General features: G+C 42.5%; 1 protein-coding gene across 1 annotated transcript in view; it reads left to right on the forward strand.

Annotated features, from left to right (window-relative positions):
- Positions 1-17,206, forward strand: part of LOC136863453 (glycine receptor subunit alpha-2-like) — a 105,761-nt gene that overhangs the window by 32,874 nt on the left and 55,681 nt on the right. Inside the window, exon 6 of the mRNA XM_068225943.1 lies at positions 4,169-4,251. Coding sequence (XP_068082044.1) covers positions 4,169-4,251 — 83 coding nt within the window. The remainder of the gene's footprint in view (positions 1-4,168; positions 4,252-17,206) is intronic.

The raw sequence follows: 17,206 nt of genomic DNA on the forward strand, positions 1-17,206 counted from the left end.
CCTTGTCAATGCATTTAATGCCACGTTAGATAATTTCATCTCGGGGCACTCTAGAGTCTATTAATATGAATATCACATGAAGGAACGTTGAACACACATGCTTGTTATTATTATTATTATTATTATTATTAATGGGACATGGTGTGGGTTACTGTAGTCACGTCCTAGTTCGTGAACCATGGGCAACGGCTGACTGGCCTAGTAAGTGGTCCTGAGAGTCGAAATACCAGTTGCTATGGAATGGGAGTGGGCATCTCGGACATTTTCTGGGTCCTGGCCCTCCTTGTGCTCAGGCGGCTAGGACTGTACAGTTCACCGGTGGTCCATAACCCGATAGAGGAGAGATCCTCATTTGGACTATGTGCAATTAGGGTACCATCCTGTTTCATGAATCTACCGAGCTCAGAACATTTTAAGCAAGCCTCGGACCTATGGGAGTAACGGAGTCCCACTCCCATTTGACAGGCGAGGGACTCCTTGGAAACAACTAGGCGAACGAAATGGAATTCGATGGGGATCTATCAATATTAATGGGGCTTATGGAAGAAAGAAAGTAGAACTGGCTGAGTCAGCATCTGGATGTGCTAGGAGTAAGTGATATTCGGGTAAGGGGAGATTATGAGGAGGAGATAGGAGATTATAAAGTGTACTTGACGGGTGTTAGAAAGGTAAGGGCAGAGTCTGGGGTAGGGCTCTTTATCAGGAATACCATTGCATGCAACATAGTTTCTGTTAGGCACGTAAATGAGCGAATGATGTGGGTAGATTCGTTAGTTGGAGGAATTAGGACTAGAATTGTCTCCATGTATTCATCATGTGAGGGTGCAGATGAGGATGAAGTTGACAAGTTTTATGAAGGATTGAGTGGCATCGTGGTCAGGGTCAACAGCAAGGATAGAATAGTGCTAATGGGCGATTTCAATGCGAGAGTTGAGAATAGAACTGAAGGACACGAAAGGGTGATTGGTAAATGTGGGGAAGATATGGCAGCTAATGGGAATGGGAAGCGTTTGCTGGACTTCTGTGCTAGTATGGGTTTAGCAGCATAAGGCTATTCACAGCTACACATGGAAGGCTAGGGGTACCAGATCCATAATAGATTATATCTTAACTAACTTCGAATTCAGGAAATCTGTTAGGAATGAACGAATTTTTCGCGGATTTTTTGATGATACAGACCACTATCTGATCTGTAGTTAACTAAGTATCTCTGGGTCTAGGGTAGAGAAAGTGAAATCTGTCTGCAAACGAATAAGGGTAGAAAATCTCCAGGACGAGGAAATTAGACAGAAGTACATGGATATGATTAGAGAGAAGTTTCGAACAGTGGACAGTAAGCAGGCTCAGGATATAGAAAGAGAATGGGTGGCATACAGGGATGCTGTAGTAGAAACAGCAAGGGAATGCCTAGGAACAACTGTGTGTAAAGATGGGAAAAGGCGAACATCTTGGTGGAATGATGAAGTGAGAGCAGCCTGTAAACGTAAAAAAGAAGGCTTATCAGAAATGGCTCCAAACAAGGGCCGAGGCTGACAAGGATGTGTACGTAAATGAAAGAAACAGAGCGAAACAAATAGTTGTTGAATCCAAAAAGAAGTCGTGGGAAGATTTTGGTAATTACCTGGGAAGGCTAGGTCAAGCAGCAGGGAGACCTTTCTGGACAGTAATAAAGAATCTTAGAAAGGGAGGGGAAAAGGAAATGAACAGTGTTTTGAGTAATTCAGGTGAACTCATAAGAGATCCCAGGGAATCACTGCAGAGGTGGAGGGAATATTTTGAACATCTTCTCAATGTGAAAGGAAATCATCCTGGTGGTGTTGCGAACAGCCAAGCTCATGGGGAGGAGGAAAATTATGTTGGTAAAATTACGCTTGAGGAAGTGGAAAGGACGGTAAATAAACCCCATTGTCATAAAGCAGCAGGAATAGATGAAATTAGACCTGAAATGGTGAAGTATATTGGGAAGGCAGGGATGGAGTGTTGGTAAGGTACCTTCATATTGGACAAAAGCAGTAATTGCACCTATCTATAAGCAAGCTAACAGGAAGGACTGCAACAACTATCGAGGTATCTCATTGATTAGTATACCAGGCAAAGTATTCACTGGCATCTTGGAAGGGAGGGTGCTATCAGTCGTTGAGAGGAAGTTGGATGAAAACCAGTGTGGTTTCAGACCACAGAGAGGCTGTCGTGATCAGATTTTCAGTATGCGCCAGGTAATTGAAAAATGCTACGAGAGGAATAGGCAGTTGTGTTTATGTTTCGTAAATCTAGAGAAGGCATATGACAGGGTAACGAGGGAAACGTTGTTCGCTATACTGGGGGACTATGGAATGAAAGGTTAGATTATTAAAATCAATCAGATGCATTTATGTTGACAATTGGGCTTCAGTGAGAATTGATTGTAGAATGAGTTCCTGGTTCAGGGTACTTACAGAGGTTAGACAAGACTGTAATCTTTCACCTTTGCTGTTCGTAGTTTATATGGATCTTCTGCTGAAAGGTATAAAGTTGGAGGGAGGGATTCAGGCAGGTGGAATTGTAGTAAGCAGTTTGGCCTCTGCTGACAACTTGGTGTTAATGGCAGATTGTGCCGAAAGCCTGCAGTCTAATATCTTGGAACTTGAAAAGAGGTGCAATGAGTATGGTATGAAAATTAGCCTCTCGAAGACTAAATTGATGACAGTAGGTAAGAAATTCAACAGAACTGAATATCAGATTGGTGATACAAAGCTAGAACAGGTCGATAATTTCAAGTATTTAGGTTGTATGTTCTCCCAGGGTGGTAATATAGTCAATGAGATTGAATCAAGGTGTCGTAAAGCTAATGCAGTAAGCTCGCAGTTGCTATCAACAGTATTCTGTAAAAGGAAGTCAGCTCCCGGGCGAAACAATCTTTACATCGGTCTGTTTTCAGACCAAATTTGCTTTACGGGAGCGAAAGCTGGGTGGACTCAGGATATCTTATTCATAAGTTAGAAGTAACAGACATGAAAGTATTGAGAATGATTACTGGTACAAACAGGTGGGAACAATGGCAAGAGGGTACTCGGAATGAGGAGATAAAGGCTAATTTAGGAATGAACTCGATGGATAAAGCTGTACGTATAAACCGGCTCCGGTGGTGGTGTCATGTGGGGCGAATGGAGAAGGATAGGTTACCTGGGAGAGTAATGGACTCTGTTATGGAGGGTAAGAGAAGCAGAGGTAGACCAAGACGACGATGGTTAGACTCGGGTCTAACGATTTAAGGATAAGAGGTATAGAACTAAATGAGGCCACAACACTAGTTGCAAATCGAGGATTGTGGCGACGTTTAGTAAATTCACAGAGGCTTGCAGACTGAACGCTGAAAGGCATAAGAGTCTATAATGATAACGTATCTATGTATATTATTATTATTATTATTATTATTATTATTATTATTATTATTATTATTATTATGAAATAACATGAGCTTCATGGTTGGTAAAAATGTCAATTAGTATGTCTGGCTGGCTTGGATGGATGATTATATTAATTAGAAACTTCCCCGGAGTAAGGATGTAACCAACAATTCAGTAAATTTTCAGGAGAAAAAAAAAATTACTTTTTGGGTTTATTTCGTGGTGTACACTACTTGAACCATTTGCATATGCATACATGCAATTTCAGCTATTATAAACAATATTTTATTGTCAAAACTTGATATTTTGAATATAATGTATGAAATGGAAGTGATAAAGTGGAAAATAATCTTCAAGTATGCCTTGCGTTTGTATATAACAAAAGAGAAATCCTGTACACGCAGTTCGAACAAAAATGATAGCAAATAATATTGGTGTAATAATAAAATAACAACAATAACAGAAAAAAGACAATAAAATATTTCAAAATAAAGATGTGATTTCGTCTGTGGCCTTTATTTAAATGATCTCTTACACCTGGTGGTGAGCCAACACAAGCACTCACTGATGTTCCATCCTTACACCACGGAGGACAAAGTTCTGCTGGCTGTAAACCAGCTTGAAGATTAAATAGAAGAAGATACCACAGCATCGAGGTATTTCCAGTGAAATCATATTTTTCAAAAATTTGTTGGTCCCATCCTTATTCTGGGGAGGTCTTGAAATACTGTAAACACAAATAAATCGTATACGTATTACAATACTCGTGATCTTTCTTTTAGACGTACGCTGCTGACATATTTTTTGCTCAGATGTGGAAGGACCACCGACTGAGACTCCCAGAAAATATGACCTCCGAATACAGGTAATGGAATACATTATCATTCATAACAGTTTCTCATAGTAATTTCTACGATGATTCATCATAAATACAGCACCATACCTGCAGAACTACCGTATGGGTCAAGCTATAATCACCGCCAAATAGGATGACACACTTATTAAATGATGCCTCTGATTCATCAATTTATTCCGAAACCGATAGCCTTCTGTAAGATTTACAATAATAACCTGGGATTTTAGTGCATCAGTTATTGCCAATATTCCGAATTAAACTGGGAAAGTGATCACACTATATAATGGGCGTAACATTTTCTATAGAAAGTGATCAAACTATATAGCCTAATGGGCGTAAAATTTTCTGTAGAAATTTAACTAACGTCCATCAAGGCGAGTTTTAATTAATTTCCAAAAAACTAAAATGGAAGGTGAAAAGTAATCATAAATAATACGAAAAATGATAAGCGCCTAAAACAGAAAAGCGTATCATGGGTGCGGGGGGGGGAGTAATCAGCGTCACATTAGGCAAAATTTTCACGGTAGAAAATAGAAAATTCGAAGAGAACAGTTTCAGAAACATAGAATTTATCACTTGAAAATATCATAGGGCCATGTGTATTAGGCAAAAAGAGCACATTAATGTTTCTGCTTTCGTAGTAAGTACCGGTAATAGTGCAAATGAAAATGAGTTAGCAAATACGGCATGTAATAGCCCCTGATCGTTTTTCCCGGAATTAGTTACCAAAAATTGTTTTATTGTAGCATTACCAAAATATTTTGGCCAAATTATCGAATAAGAGCATTTTTAGTCATATTTATATAGTATTTAACAATTCACCATATATTACTCTAAACAACATTTCATAATGCTTGTGTAGCTGTCTGAAGGGAAGTTCATTTTTTTGGCACCCTTGACTTTGTTGTGGCGGGATTTACCAGGAATATGCTGTTACAGCTTGAGAGAGAAAGATTCTATAAAAGTACTTCGGACAGCATGAGCCTGTTTGAGATGCCAAAAGTATGATTCATTGTGTGTGCGGAAGACACAAATAGCGACCTCTCTCTCTCTCTCTCTCTCTCTCTCTCTCCCGATAGACATGTTTTGCATACCATCGAAGCACCATTACCTTGTTTCTTTGCTCTGCGGAGTGGTAGAATATATTTTCGACCACAAACTATCTATTCACTCCCACAGTATCCTTTTGTATCTGCTAATTAGTAGTTAATTGCAGTTTCAAGATGCCTATAGTAAAGTGCTCTGATAGTGCGAGGTTGCGAAATTATGTTAAAGATTTCGGTGAAAAGTATTTTAGTACTGATGGATTTTGTAAACTATGTGAGGTAAGAATTACGGCTGAGAAACGTTTTACAGTTCAACAATGCAATACTGCTAAACACAAAAGCTGTGAATACAGAGAATTAACAGCGGAAAACAGGCAGCGATTGCTGTTTGAGAAACCACTCAGCAGCTCATCTACATCGGGCAGGGCATCTTCTCAGTTTTCTAAGGATCCTTATGAAATAATGGTTTCATCGAACATTCCTTTATATAAAGTGGAGGTACCTAGTTTCGAAAGTTCTTAGAGAAATACACGACTTCTGACTTCCTGTTATGTTGAAACAATGAGCAAAATAATAAATCACTGGGCTGAGTGGCTCAGACGGTTAAGGCGCTGGCCTTCTAACCCCAACTTGGCAGGTTCGATCCTTGCTCAGCCCGGTGGTATTTGAAGGTGCTCAAATACGACAGCCTCGCGTCGGTAGATTTACTGGCACGTAAAAGAACTCCTGCGGGACTAAATTCCGGCACCTCGGCGTCTCCGAAGACCGTAAAAGTAGTTAGTGGGACGTAAAGCAAATAATAAATAGTGTGGGCAGTAACAAAATATGGGTGCCCGTAGATGAAACTACTGACGTGGACGGTAGATACGTGGTAAACATGACCAGCCTGGAGAAACATTTGTGTTGACGTGTGAGTGTTGGGTAAGGTGAACAAACCCTCAATCGTTGTTGTTTTCGACACTGCAATGAATTTGTTGTGACCATGAAAAGTACAAGGAGACAATGTGCTCCTATCCGTAACGAACGCTGCTCAGTACATGGTAAAAGCAGCGAAAGGTCTACAAGTATCCAAAAATGATACATGCAACGTGGCTTGCGCTTGCCCTACATAGTACATAGAGTGGCAGAAGAGCTCCGAGGGAACTACCCTGAGGTGAATAAATTCATTGCCAACGTCAAGAAGAGGTCCGAGAGGAATACCCTGAGGTGAATAAATTCATTTCCAACGTCAAGAAGTCTTTTGTTAAGGCTCCACTTCGAGTTCAGAAATTTAAAGAAGAAGAACCATCACTACCCTTACCCCCTCACCCCGTTGCAACACGTTGGGGGACTTACTGTAGCTCGATACTGTAAACTACTATTGATCAACCTACAATGAGACTGAGAAGATCTCCAATGACTTTGACAGAAGTGATTCATCTCCAATTAGCACATGTACAAGAGTTGTTTTCATCCAGCATGTCAAGAAACTTAACCTACATAATTTCGAATTTCTCTGTCAAAATCCACCACTCGCCTTGAAACTGTGGCCATGTAATTGTGTGACGCACTAAGAATTGTGAAAGAAACTGATAATGGGTTATCGAAAGCATGATGTGAAGTAGCTGACAAGATCAGGAAAAAGTTACGACGTGTGGTTGAAAGAAATCCTGGATATACAACCTTGTGTAGATTTACTGATATTCTGTGTGGATAAGAAGCAAAATTCAACAAAACGTCAACAAAAATGAACCAGAAATTTCCACTGACGATTTCCCTTTTTTTAAGTAAGCCCAAGATATGTAGTGCGAAGTATCTTCACGTATAAATCTACTTGCTGACTACAGAAGATGCTTCAAGTTTGATCATCTGAAATTGCATGTCGTCGCCCAGTGTAACTCTGATGAAAATGAAGACTAAGAGAGGTATGAACTATTTCACCTGCAACTAACTGTTAAAAGTACATATACTTTTCCGTTCATTGTTTTAATTTTACGTCATTTTTTCAGGGTTTTAGGCCATACTTTGGTACATTTAGAGCAAAAATGCATGCATATTTCAAGAGTTCTTAAGTCAAAAAATCAGAGCACTAATAATCATGATTCAAATAGGTGTATTTCTTTTTGTTATACTTTCATTTCAGTTAGTTATGATCAATTACGTTTTTAATTACTTAATTGCTTATTTTATATTGCTTATTAATTATTAAGGGGCTGCCTGGCCGAGGCGGTAAAGGCGTGCTCGGTTCGCCCGGAAGGACGTGGGTTCGAATCCCCGTCAGGAAGTCATAAAAAATTAAGAAACGAGATTTCCACTTCCGGAGGTGCATATGGCCCTGAGGTTCACTCAGCCTACACCAAAAATGAGTACCAGGTTAATTCCTGGGGGCAAAGGCGGCCGGGCGTAGAGCTTACCACTCTACCCCATCACGTGCCGAGGTTAACAATGGTGGAAGCCTTTACCTACCACTCCTCCAAGGTCCTTCATGGCCTGTACGGAGGTGACATTGCTTTGCTTTTTATTAATTATTACCATTTCTACTTTACATTCATATACACATACCAGGTGGCTCCCGAACGCCGTACTTTCTATTTATAAATGTCTCGCATGCTCAAGTGATGAATGGGATGTCTACAAGCTGATTTTCACAGGGGTACTACTGCCAGCGTGCAGATTACGTCAGAACTATGAAGACTTAAGAACCGGACTGTCGCTTGCAGCATGTTACTCGGCGCTACCGGTCTAATGCGTCCCTTGCATTAGTAAACCTCGTTTTCCACCGCATAGTTCTAGGCTGGTGTATGGTACAGCCGCACTATATTTGCTGTCCGCATATCGGCAATGGCTAGTGTGTTCAGCAGCGACCAATACACAGACATTATTTTAATCTGGGTAGCCTGGTCGGAATGCAGCCGAAGCTCGAAACAGATGTATGCCTTCTACATACGAATTTCGCCGAACAGTATTCGTTTTTTTTTCTTTCTTTCTTTCATACAAGCAACTCTTTCATCGAGTGGAATGTCTACACGTGTATAAATTAATAAGTTATTAAATTTCCTTTCTACATCCTTGGCGTGTTTACAAAGAGTAGCGGCGATTAGGGGGTAGGGCGAGGAGGGACAGTAACACCCCCCCCCCACTTTGTGGAGTAAACATTACATTTTTATTCCATTTTAGCCAGCTGGAACTAGGAATTATTTAAAAAGCTATTTGTACAAGCCTTGTTTTCTTATCTTCTAATTCTTTCCTTTCTTTTTTTAATTATTAATATAATTATTGGTGGAAATACGCACAAAATGCCGTTCGTCGCGGCTAACCGATTTGTATAGCACTACGGCAAGTAGTGGAGACTTTACATGTGCTGTGGGGAAGGGTAGTAGTTGTACATAATTATTATTTTTTTTTTTTTTTTTGCCAAGGTCGTAGACACTGAGTTATAATTCACCCGCTTGCCGCGCGCATTCGTCAGTCTGGCAGTCTAGTGCCTTAGTTTTTTTACAAGTTGTTTTACGTCGCACCAAAAAGATTGGTGTTAGTTTCTTAGTGTGTATTCAAATACTAAATGGCCTTTAATTGCATAATCATGCCGTACTTCTATTTAATTGTACCGGGCGAGCTGGCCATGTGGTTAGGGGCACGCAGCTGTGAGCTTGCACCCGGGAGATAGTGGTTTCGAATCCCACTGTCGGCAGCCCTGAAGATGGTTTTCCGTGGTTTACAATTTTCACACCAGGTGAGTGTTGGGGTTGTACCTTAATTAAGGCCACGGCCACTTCCTTTCCACGCGTAGCCCTTTTCAGTCTCATCGTCGCCATAATTCCTATCTGTGTTGGTGCGACGTAAGGCCAATTGTAAATAAAATATTCAATTGTAATTGTGATTTCAACAGGAGATAATATCAATGTTCCTTTCACTGGGCTAAATTATTTATTTTGTGTTATGTTGTTTGTGAGACCTGGTGAAAATGTTATTATACAGCATTGAATCAAAATCTCAAATAAACTGTTATTACAAAGAAATCACGGGACATGTTAATTACATTTACATAATAAATAACATAACACAAAAGAAAGAATTAATTCCGGTGAAAGTAAAGTTGGTATTATCTCCTGTTGAAATAACAATTACAATTAATTTTTTTTTACAATTGGCTTTACGTCGCACCAACACAGATAGGACTTACGGTGACGATGGGACAGGAAAGGGCTGGGCGTGGGAAGGAAGCGACCGTGGCCTTAATTAAGGTACAGCCCCAGCATTTGGCTGGTATGAAAATGGTAAACCACGGAAAACCATCTTCAGGGCTGCCGACAGAGGGATTCGAAACCACTATCACCCGGGTGCAAGCTCACAGCTGCGTGCCCCTAACCCCATGGCCAGCTCGCCCGGTACAATTAAATAGAAGTACGGCATGATTATGATTATGCCGGGCTGAGTGGCTCAAACGGTTGAGGCGCTGGCCTTCTGACCCCAACTTGGCAGGTTCGATCCTGGCTCAGTCTGGTGGTATTTGAGGGTGCTCAAATACGTCAGCCTCGTGCCGGTAGACATTCTGGCACGTAAAAGAACTCCTGCGGGACTAAATTCCGGCCCCTCGGTGTCTCCGAAAACCGTAAAAGTAGTTAGTGGGACGTAAAGAAAAAAACATTATTATTATTATTAAAGAGACTGCCAGACTGACGAATGCGCGCGGCAAGCGGGTGAATTATAACTCAGTGTCCACGACCATGGCAAAAAAAAATATTTACCTCTACTACCCTTCCTCACAGCTCATGCAAAGTCTCCATTACTTGCCGTAGTGCTATACAAATCAGCTAGCCACGATGAACGGCATTTTGTACGTATTTCCGCTAGTAATTATGTTAATAATTAAAAAGTAAAGGAAAGAATTAGCAGATAAGAAAACAAGGCTTGAACAAATAGCTTTTTTTAATAATTCCTAGTTCCAGCTGGCTAAAATGGAATAAAAATGTAATGTATACTCCACAAAGTGGGGGGGGGTGTTACTGTCCCTCCTCGCCCCACCCCCTAATCGTCGCTACTGTTTGTAAACACGTCAAAAGTGCAGAAAAGGAAATTTAATAACTTATTAATTTATACACGTGTAGACATTTCTCTCGATAAAAGAGTTGCTTGTATGAAAAAACCTAATACTGTTCGTCGAAATACGTGTGCCTGGAGCTTCGGCTGCATTGCAACCAGGTTGTTCAGATTAAAATAATGTCTGTGTATTCGTCCTTGCTGAACACACTAGCCACTGCCGATATGCAGACAGCAAATATAGTGCGGCTGTACCATACACCAGCCTAGAACTATGCGGTAGAAAACGAGGTTTACTAACGCAAGGGGTGCATTAGACCGGTATCGCTGAGTAACATGCTGCGAGCGACAGTCCAGTTCTTAAGTCTTCATAATTCTGACGTAATCTGCACGCTGGCAGTAGTGCCCCTGTGACAATCAGTTGGTAGATATCCCATTCATCATTTATGCATACGGGACATTTATAAGTAGACAGTACGGCGTTCGGGAGCCACCTGGTATATTTATTTTTACAACTGTTAAATTCGTACTTAGTTATAACTCAAATAGTTATATATTTTTAATTTCCTAAATTAGTTATAAATAATTTAGTTATTAATGACTTATTAATGACTTAGCGAGGGATCCCACCTCTACCACCTCAAGGGCAGTGTCCTGGAGCGTGAGACTTCGGATCGGAGAGATACAACTGGGGAGAAGGACCAGTACCTCGCCCAGGCTGCATCACCTGCTATGCTGAACAGGAGTCTTGTTGGGGGATGGGAATACCGAAAGGGATAGACAAGGAAGAGGGAAGGAAGCTTCCGTACCGTCCTGGCATTTGCCTGGAAGAGAAGTGGGAAACTACGTAAAACAACTCCGAGAGTGGCTGAGGTGGAATCGAACACTCTTCTACTTAGCTGACCTTCCCAGGCTGAGTGGACCCCATTCCAGGCCTTGTAATACTTTTCAAATTTCACGGCAGGGCCGGAAATGGAACCCGGGCCTCCGGGGGAGGCAGCTAATCACACTAACCACTACACCACAGAGGAGGTCTTTATTTGCAAACTCATTTTAAATTCTTTTTTATGTAAGATGTCCGCCTCTGTGGTGTAGTGGTTAGTGTGATTAGCTGTCACCCCCGGAGGCCCGAGTTCGATTCCCGGCTCTGCCACGAAATTTGAAAAGTCGTACGAGGACTTGAACGGAGTTCAGTCAGCCTTGGGATGTCGACTGAGTAGATGGGGTTCCATTCCCGCCTCAGCCATGCTTGAAGTGTTTTTCCGTGTTTTTCTACTTCATCTCCAGGCAAATGCCGGGATGGCATCTAACTTAAGACGACGGCCGCTTCCTTCCTTATCCCTTCCAATCTTCTCATCCCCCACAGGGCCCCTGTTCAGCAGAGCAGGTGAGGCCACGTCGAGAACTCACTTCTTTCTTACAGAATTCCGTTGATCGCAACTCTGAGCTAACTGCGTTAACCTTGCTGCATCTAAGATGCAATTCCACTTACTACCCTTACATCCATCAAGAACACACATGCTAAATATCTGAAATGATTCACCTGTTCCATTTTAGTGTTCCCGACCTTGTATTCAAACCTCTTAGTTTTTTTCCCTACTGCCAAAACTTCACTTCTGGAAATGCTCATTTTGATAACATGCTCACTTAATTTCTTTTCAAGTTACAAGATACTAGATTGCAGGCCTCCATTCAACACAGTCTGCCATTAAGGCCAAGTCATCGGTATATGTCATACTGCTTTCCACTACATTTCCACCTAACTGAATCCAGCCGTGCCGTTTTATACCTTTAAGTAAATCGTCCAAACATACTATGAACAACACAGGGGAAGGATTACAACCTTATTTGACTCCTGTAAATGCAGTAATTTGAACCAAAAATCCATTCTCCCACCAAAGCTCACTGTACTCCGATTGTCGACATAAATGCCTTTCATTCCCAGTTAATAATCAACCACTAACCCATAATATCAAATTACAGATAACATCTTTGCCCTCGGCACTCCGTCATATCCCTTCTCTAGATCTTTGAAACATAAATATAGCTATCAATTCCTATCGTAGCACTTTTCAATTACCTACTGCATAATGACATCTGATCCTGACAGCCCCCCTGTGGTGTAACATCACACCCCCACACTGTATTTATCACAACGTCATCCAGCGTCAAGGAATACTATTGAGAAGACATTTGGATTGAAATCCATTGCAGGAAGAAATGTTTTTCAGTGCAGGGATTGTTTCTAACATAATTAAGTATAGCCTAAGGCTATTTTCTGTCCAGTTCTGTCTCTAACTGGTTACAAATACAACCATAGACTCTGGAACGACTCATGTTGCCTGGCGTGAAGAATTGACAAGATAAAGTACCAGGCCTCTTGAATAATTAACCGAATTTTTAAGATGTCTCCTCCGAAATATCCCCTCTTCTATTAATACAACGCTCCCGAAGCCGTTTCCACTTATATTGAAGCAGTCTTGGTTGGTAATGTGGGGGATCATGCGCCTGAGATTTCAGTTTGATCTCATCAATTTACTTTCTTTAAAATCTCATTCATTTCTTGAATAAAATACAGTTTTACATAAAGGCAGATAAACACGCTCGTAGTATTACTTGACGGGACCTTCACTTTTACACATGGACGTAAATTTCACTTCAAATTTTCAGTACACAATGGATGAGTCTCCAGCGAAACCCAGTGAGGTGGCGATATCCTTCTTGTTCGTTTCTGGTTTTCTTGAAGTGGATACTTATCAGTAGAATGACGCAATGTGCCAAATTTTTAAAAATTCTGATTTTTTGCTAGAAAGGTGAAAATGGTCGAGGGGAATGCCACATCATCCATTGAAGAGAGTACCAGTGAAGATTGCAGTGGTTTTAAGTCCCCAAACTCTCACATATAAAAGATGGAATGTGTCATTCATTTCCTTTGATTAGTGTTCCTTTTCCTGGCAGCGAATGGATTATTTGAAAGTTTATAATAACGGTGTATTATTAGTAGGCATAGTTTACTTCATTTTGCTTCTATATAAGATAGAGGAAAGTGGTCACATAGCCATATGTTCCCAGTGATTTCCATGAATCATCCAATATTTCCTAAGATGTCAGCGTCAGCTATGACTCATCAGAATAATTATACTATGTGTCCATCTGAAGAAATGATACAGTGAGGTTGAGACTGGGCGTAAGGTAGAAATTATGGAAAACCGGAAGCACGTAAAAGACATACAGTCATCAATGTTAGAAGTCATCCCCTTTATATGTTCCGAATCAAACGAAGAATGTAACTAACTTATCTGAAGGTCATGATGACGTAAGAGCGTAAATAATATTATTTGCAGATCTATGTAACAAAGCGGATAGGACTTAGCATCTTTCATAAATTATGATTTTTTTTCTTATTGTAGTAAGTTTTACTTTATCGATTAAATGTTGTCATTTGTTCCGATAGTTTAATTCTCAAAACTAAAACCCTTAAATTGTTCATGAAAGGCATTTTTTATCGATAACTTACTGTTAATGAATTCGGCGCATTGGTGCTGATAAGTATCCAATTAACCCCAAGACTTTCGAAGGAGAGTACGATTTTACTACGAATCAATAGTTAGCGTAATTAACTGTATCGTTGCATCCAATCAATTTCTAAGTGTGAAATACACTGACTTAGCAAATGTCATGGGATAGTCACCTAATAGCGTGTGCGGCCTCCTCTGGTTCTGCCGTTTAAATGAGTAGACAAGTCCCTGGTAGTCCTCTGGACGCAGCTGACACCAAATCGTTTGCAGAGCGGAGCCTGCGTTCCAGGACATCCCAGATATGCTCGATAGGGTTCATATCGGAGCTCCTGGGTGACCATGGCAGTCGTTGGACCTCCGCTGCATGTTCCTGGAACCATTCCCGGGCGACGTGGGAGCGATGTGGCGGAGCGTTATCATCTTGAAACACCGCAGAACCGTCTGGGCGCTGGAGGCTCAAAATGGGTGGAGATGGTCTCTGAGCAGCTCAACATACCACGTACCATTGAAAGTCTCTTCCAGAACAACTAGGGGGCCCATTCCATACCAGGAAAATGCACCCCAGACCACAACAGAGACACCAGCGCCCTGGACCACACCTTCGAGGCAGGTGGGATCCATCGCTTCATGTGGTCTGCGCCATACAGGATGCCTCCCATCGGCATAGTGCAGATGAGATAGTGATTTGTCCGACCATATCGCGTTGTGCCATTGTTCCAGTGTCCATCTCTGGTGACTGGCGACAAATGCGAGTCGTTGTGCCCGATGACGGTGGGTTAACAGTGGCACCCGTGTGCGGCGCCGGCTCCCATACCCCATAGAACCCATGTTCCTACGGATTGTCCACTGGGAGACGTGTCTAGCACGGCCTGTGTTGAAATGAGCCGTGATTTGTTGCACGGTTGCCCGTCTGTCACTATTGACAATCCGTCTCAGATGTCGCCGGTCACGGTCATCGAGGGTGGCTGGACGGCTGGTCGTTCGTCTGTTGTGGACGGTGACTCCTGCATTCAACCATTCACGATACACCCTGGACACGGTTGATCGTGTGAAGCCGAATTCCCGCACCACTTCCGAAATCGCACTTCCCATCCGTCGGGCACCGACCACCATACCCCGTTCGAACGATGTCAGCTCACGACGACGTTACATGTTACACCGGTTGCATGCACAGCCACTGCTCACAAGGTCTCCTATAAAACTGCCTCTGGCACAGGGGGCGCGCGTGTGATGCGCAGACAACACATCTGCGCATCAGTGCTCCGCTATCCCATGAAAAAAATGAAATGGCTTATGGCTTTTAGTGCCGGGAGTGTCCGAGGACAAGTTCGGCTCGCCAGATGCAGGTCTTTCGATTTGACACCCGTAGGCGACCTGCGCGTCATGAGGAGGATGAAATGATGATGAAGACGACACATACAGCCAGCCCCCGTGCCAGAGAAATTAACCAATTAAGATTAAAATTCCCGACCCTGCCGGGAATCGAACCCGGGACCCCTGTGGTCAATGACCAGCGCGCTAACCATTTAGCCATGGAGCCGGACTCCGCTATCCCATGACATTTGCTCAGACAGTGCACTTTCTACATTGCCTTCTTCTTCTTATAACAGAAGTTAGCGACCACAATGGATTAAGTTCTCCTAATTGTGTTTCTCCTGTCAATGTAGCCTCCTGTGTGTGTGTGGGGGGGGGGGTAGAAAACATCCACGGTCGTACAAGGTGACTAAACCTGGACACCAGGAGCTGTGAACTTTGGAGCGTGGAATGGTGACCACGGTTCACGTAGCAGAGTCTGTCACTGTTTCCAATCCTCACTTTCATCATTCCTATCTGACCTTTCTTGGTCAACTCTTGATCTTTTCCGAACCCGAAGATATTATGATTCTAAGGCCTACGGAGTTTTTCATTTTCCAGCTCTTCATGGCCCAAGTCTTCCTTTGACGAATACCTTCATTTTTCTAAGTGTCGGTTATCTTCCAGTTTCCTTGTGATCAGTGATAATAGAGGATGATTCCCCAGTTGTACTTCCTCTTAAAACAATAATCACCACCACCATCGTATCAAAAAAACCATGGCACTGCAGTGTCACGTAAGGAATACTAAGCTGGAACAGGCAGATAATTTCAAGCATTTGGGATGTGTATTCTCCCAGGATGCTAGTATAGTAAGTGAGATTGCATCATGGTGCAGCAAAGCTAATGCTGTGAGATGGTGACCCCGTTTAAGAAAACCAAGAATAACAGCCAAGAGGATTCGTGCACTCACGATGCGTCACCTTCCATGGCTAAATGGTTAGCGTGTTGGCCTTTAGTCACAAGGGTCCCGGGTTCGATTCTCGGCAGGGTCGGGAATTTTAACCATAATTGGTTAATTTCGCTGACAGGGGGCTGGGTGTATGTGTCGTCTTCATCATCATTTCATGCTCATCACGACGCGCAGGTCGCCTACGGAGTCAAATCAAAAGACCTGCACGTGGCGAGCCAAACATGTCCTCTGACATTCCCGGCACTAAAAGCCATACACCATTTCATACCTCGTTATTTGCAGGCGTTCGGGCTGAGCAGCGGTCGCTTGTTAGGCCAAGGTCCTTCAGGGCTGCAGTTCTCTTGGATTGCTTCAAAGGTCAAATAGGAGGACCTGCAAAAGGCGAACCAAACATGTCTTCGTACACTTCCGACCCTAAACATCATACGATAGATAAATACATAAATGAATTAATAAATCGGCCCATTTCTGTGGTGTAGTGGTTAGTGTGATTAGCTGCCAACCCCGGAGGCCCAGAGGCCCGGGTTCGATTCCCGGCTCTGCCCGAAATTTGAAAAGTGGTACGAGGGCTGGAACGGGGTCCACTCAGCCTTGGGAGGTCAACTGAGTAGAGGGGGGTTCAATTCCCACCTCAGCCATCCTCAAAGTGGTTTTCTCTTCCAGTCAAATGCCGGGATGGTACCTAACTTAAGGTCACGGCCGCTTTCTTCCCTATTTCTTGTCTATCCCTTCCCATCTTCCCATCCCGCAACAAGGCCCCTGTTCAGCATAGAATGTGAGGCCACCTGGGCAAGGTACTATTCCTCCTGCCCGGTTCTATCCCCCGTCCCAAAGTCCAACGCTCCAGAACACTGCCCTTGAGGTGGTAGAGGTAGGATCCCTCACCGAGTCCGAGGGAAGAACCAACCCTGGAGGGTAAACAGATTAAGAAATAAAGAGAAAGAAAAAACAGAAAGAGGGATTTTAAAAGAGCAAATGCTAAGAAACTTCCTAAGGGTGAAGTTCGATTTAAAATCTAAGAACAATGTAGAGCGACCTACCCACTGGTCTTATCAAGAATATGTACTCAGTCTGAAAATTCTAAATAAAATCTCTTAGCATCGACTGTTTAATCGC

This window comes from Anabrus simplex, chromosome 2 (assembly GCF_040414725.1).
Source record: "Anabrus simplex isolate iqAnaSimp1 chromosome 2, ASM4041472v1, whole genome shotgun sequence".
Lineage (NCBI taxonomy): Eukaryota > Metazoa > Arthropoda > Insecta > Orthoptera > Tettigoniidae > Anabrus > Anabrus simplex.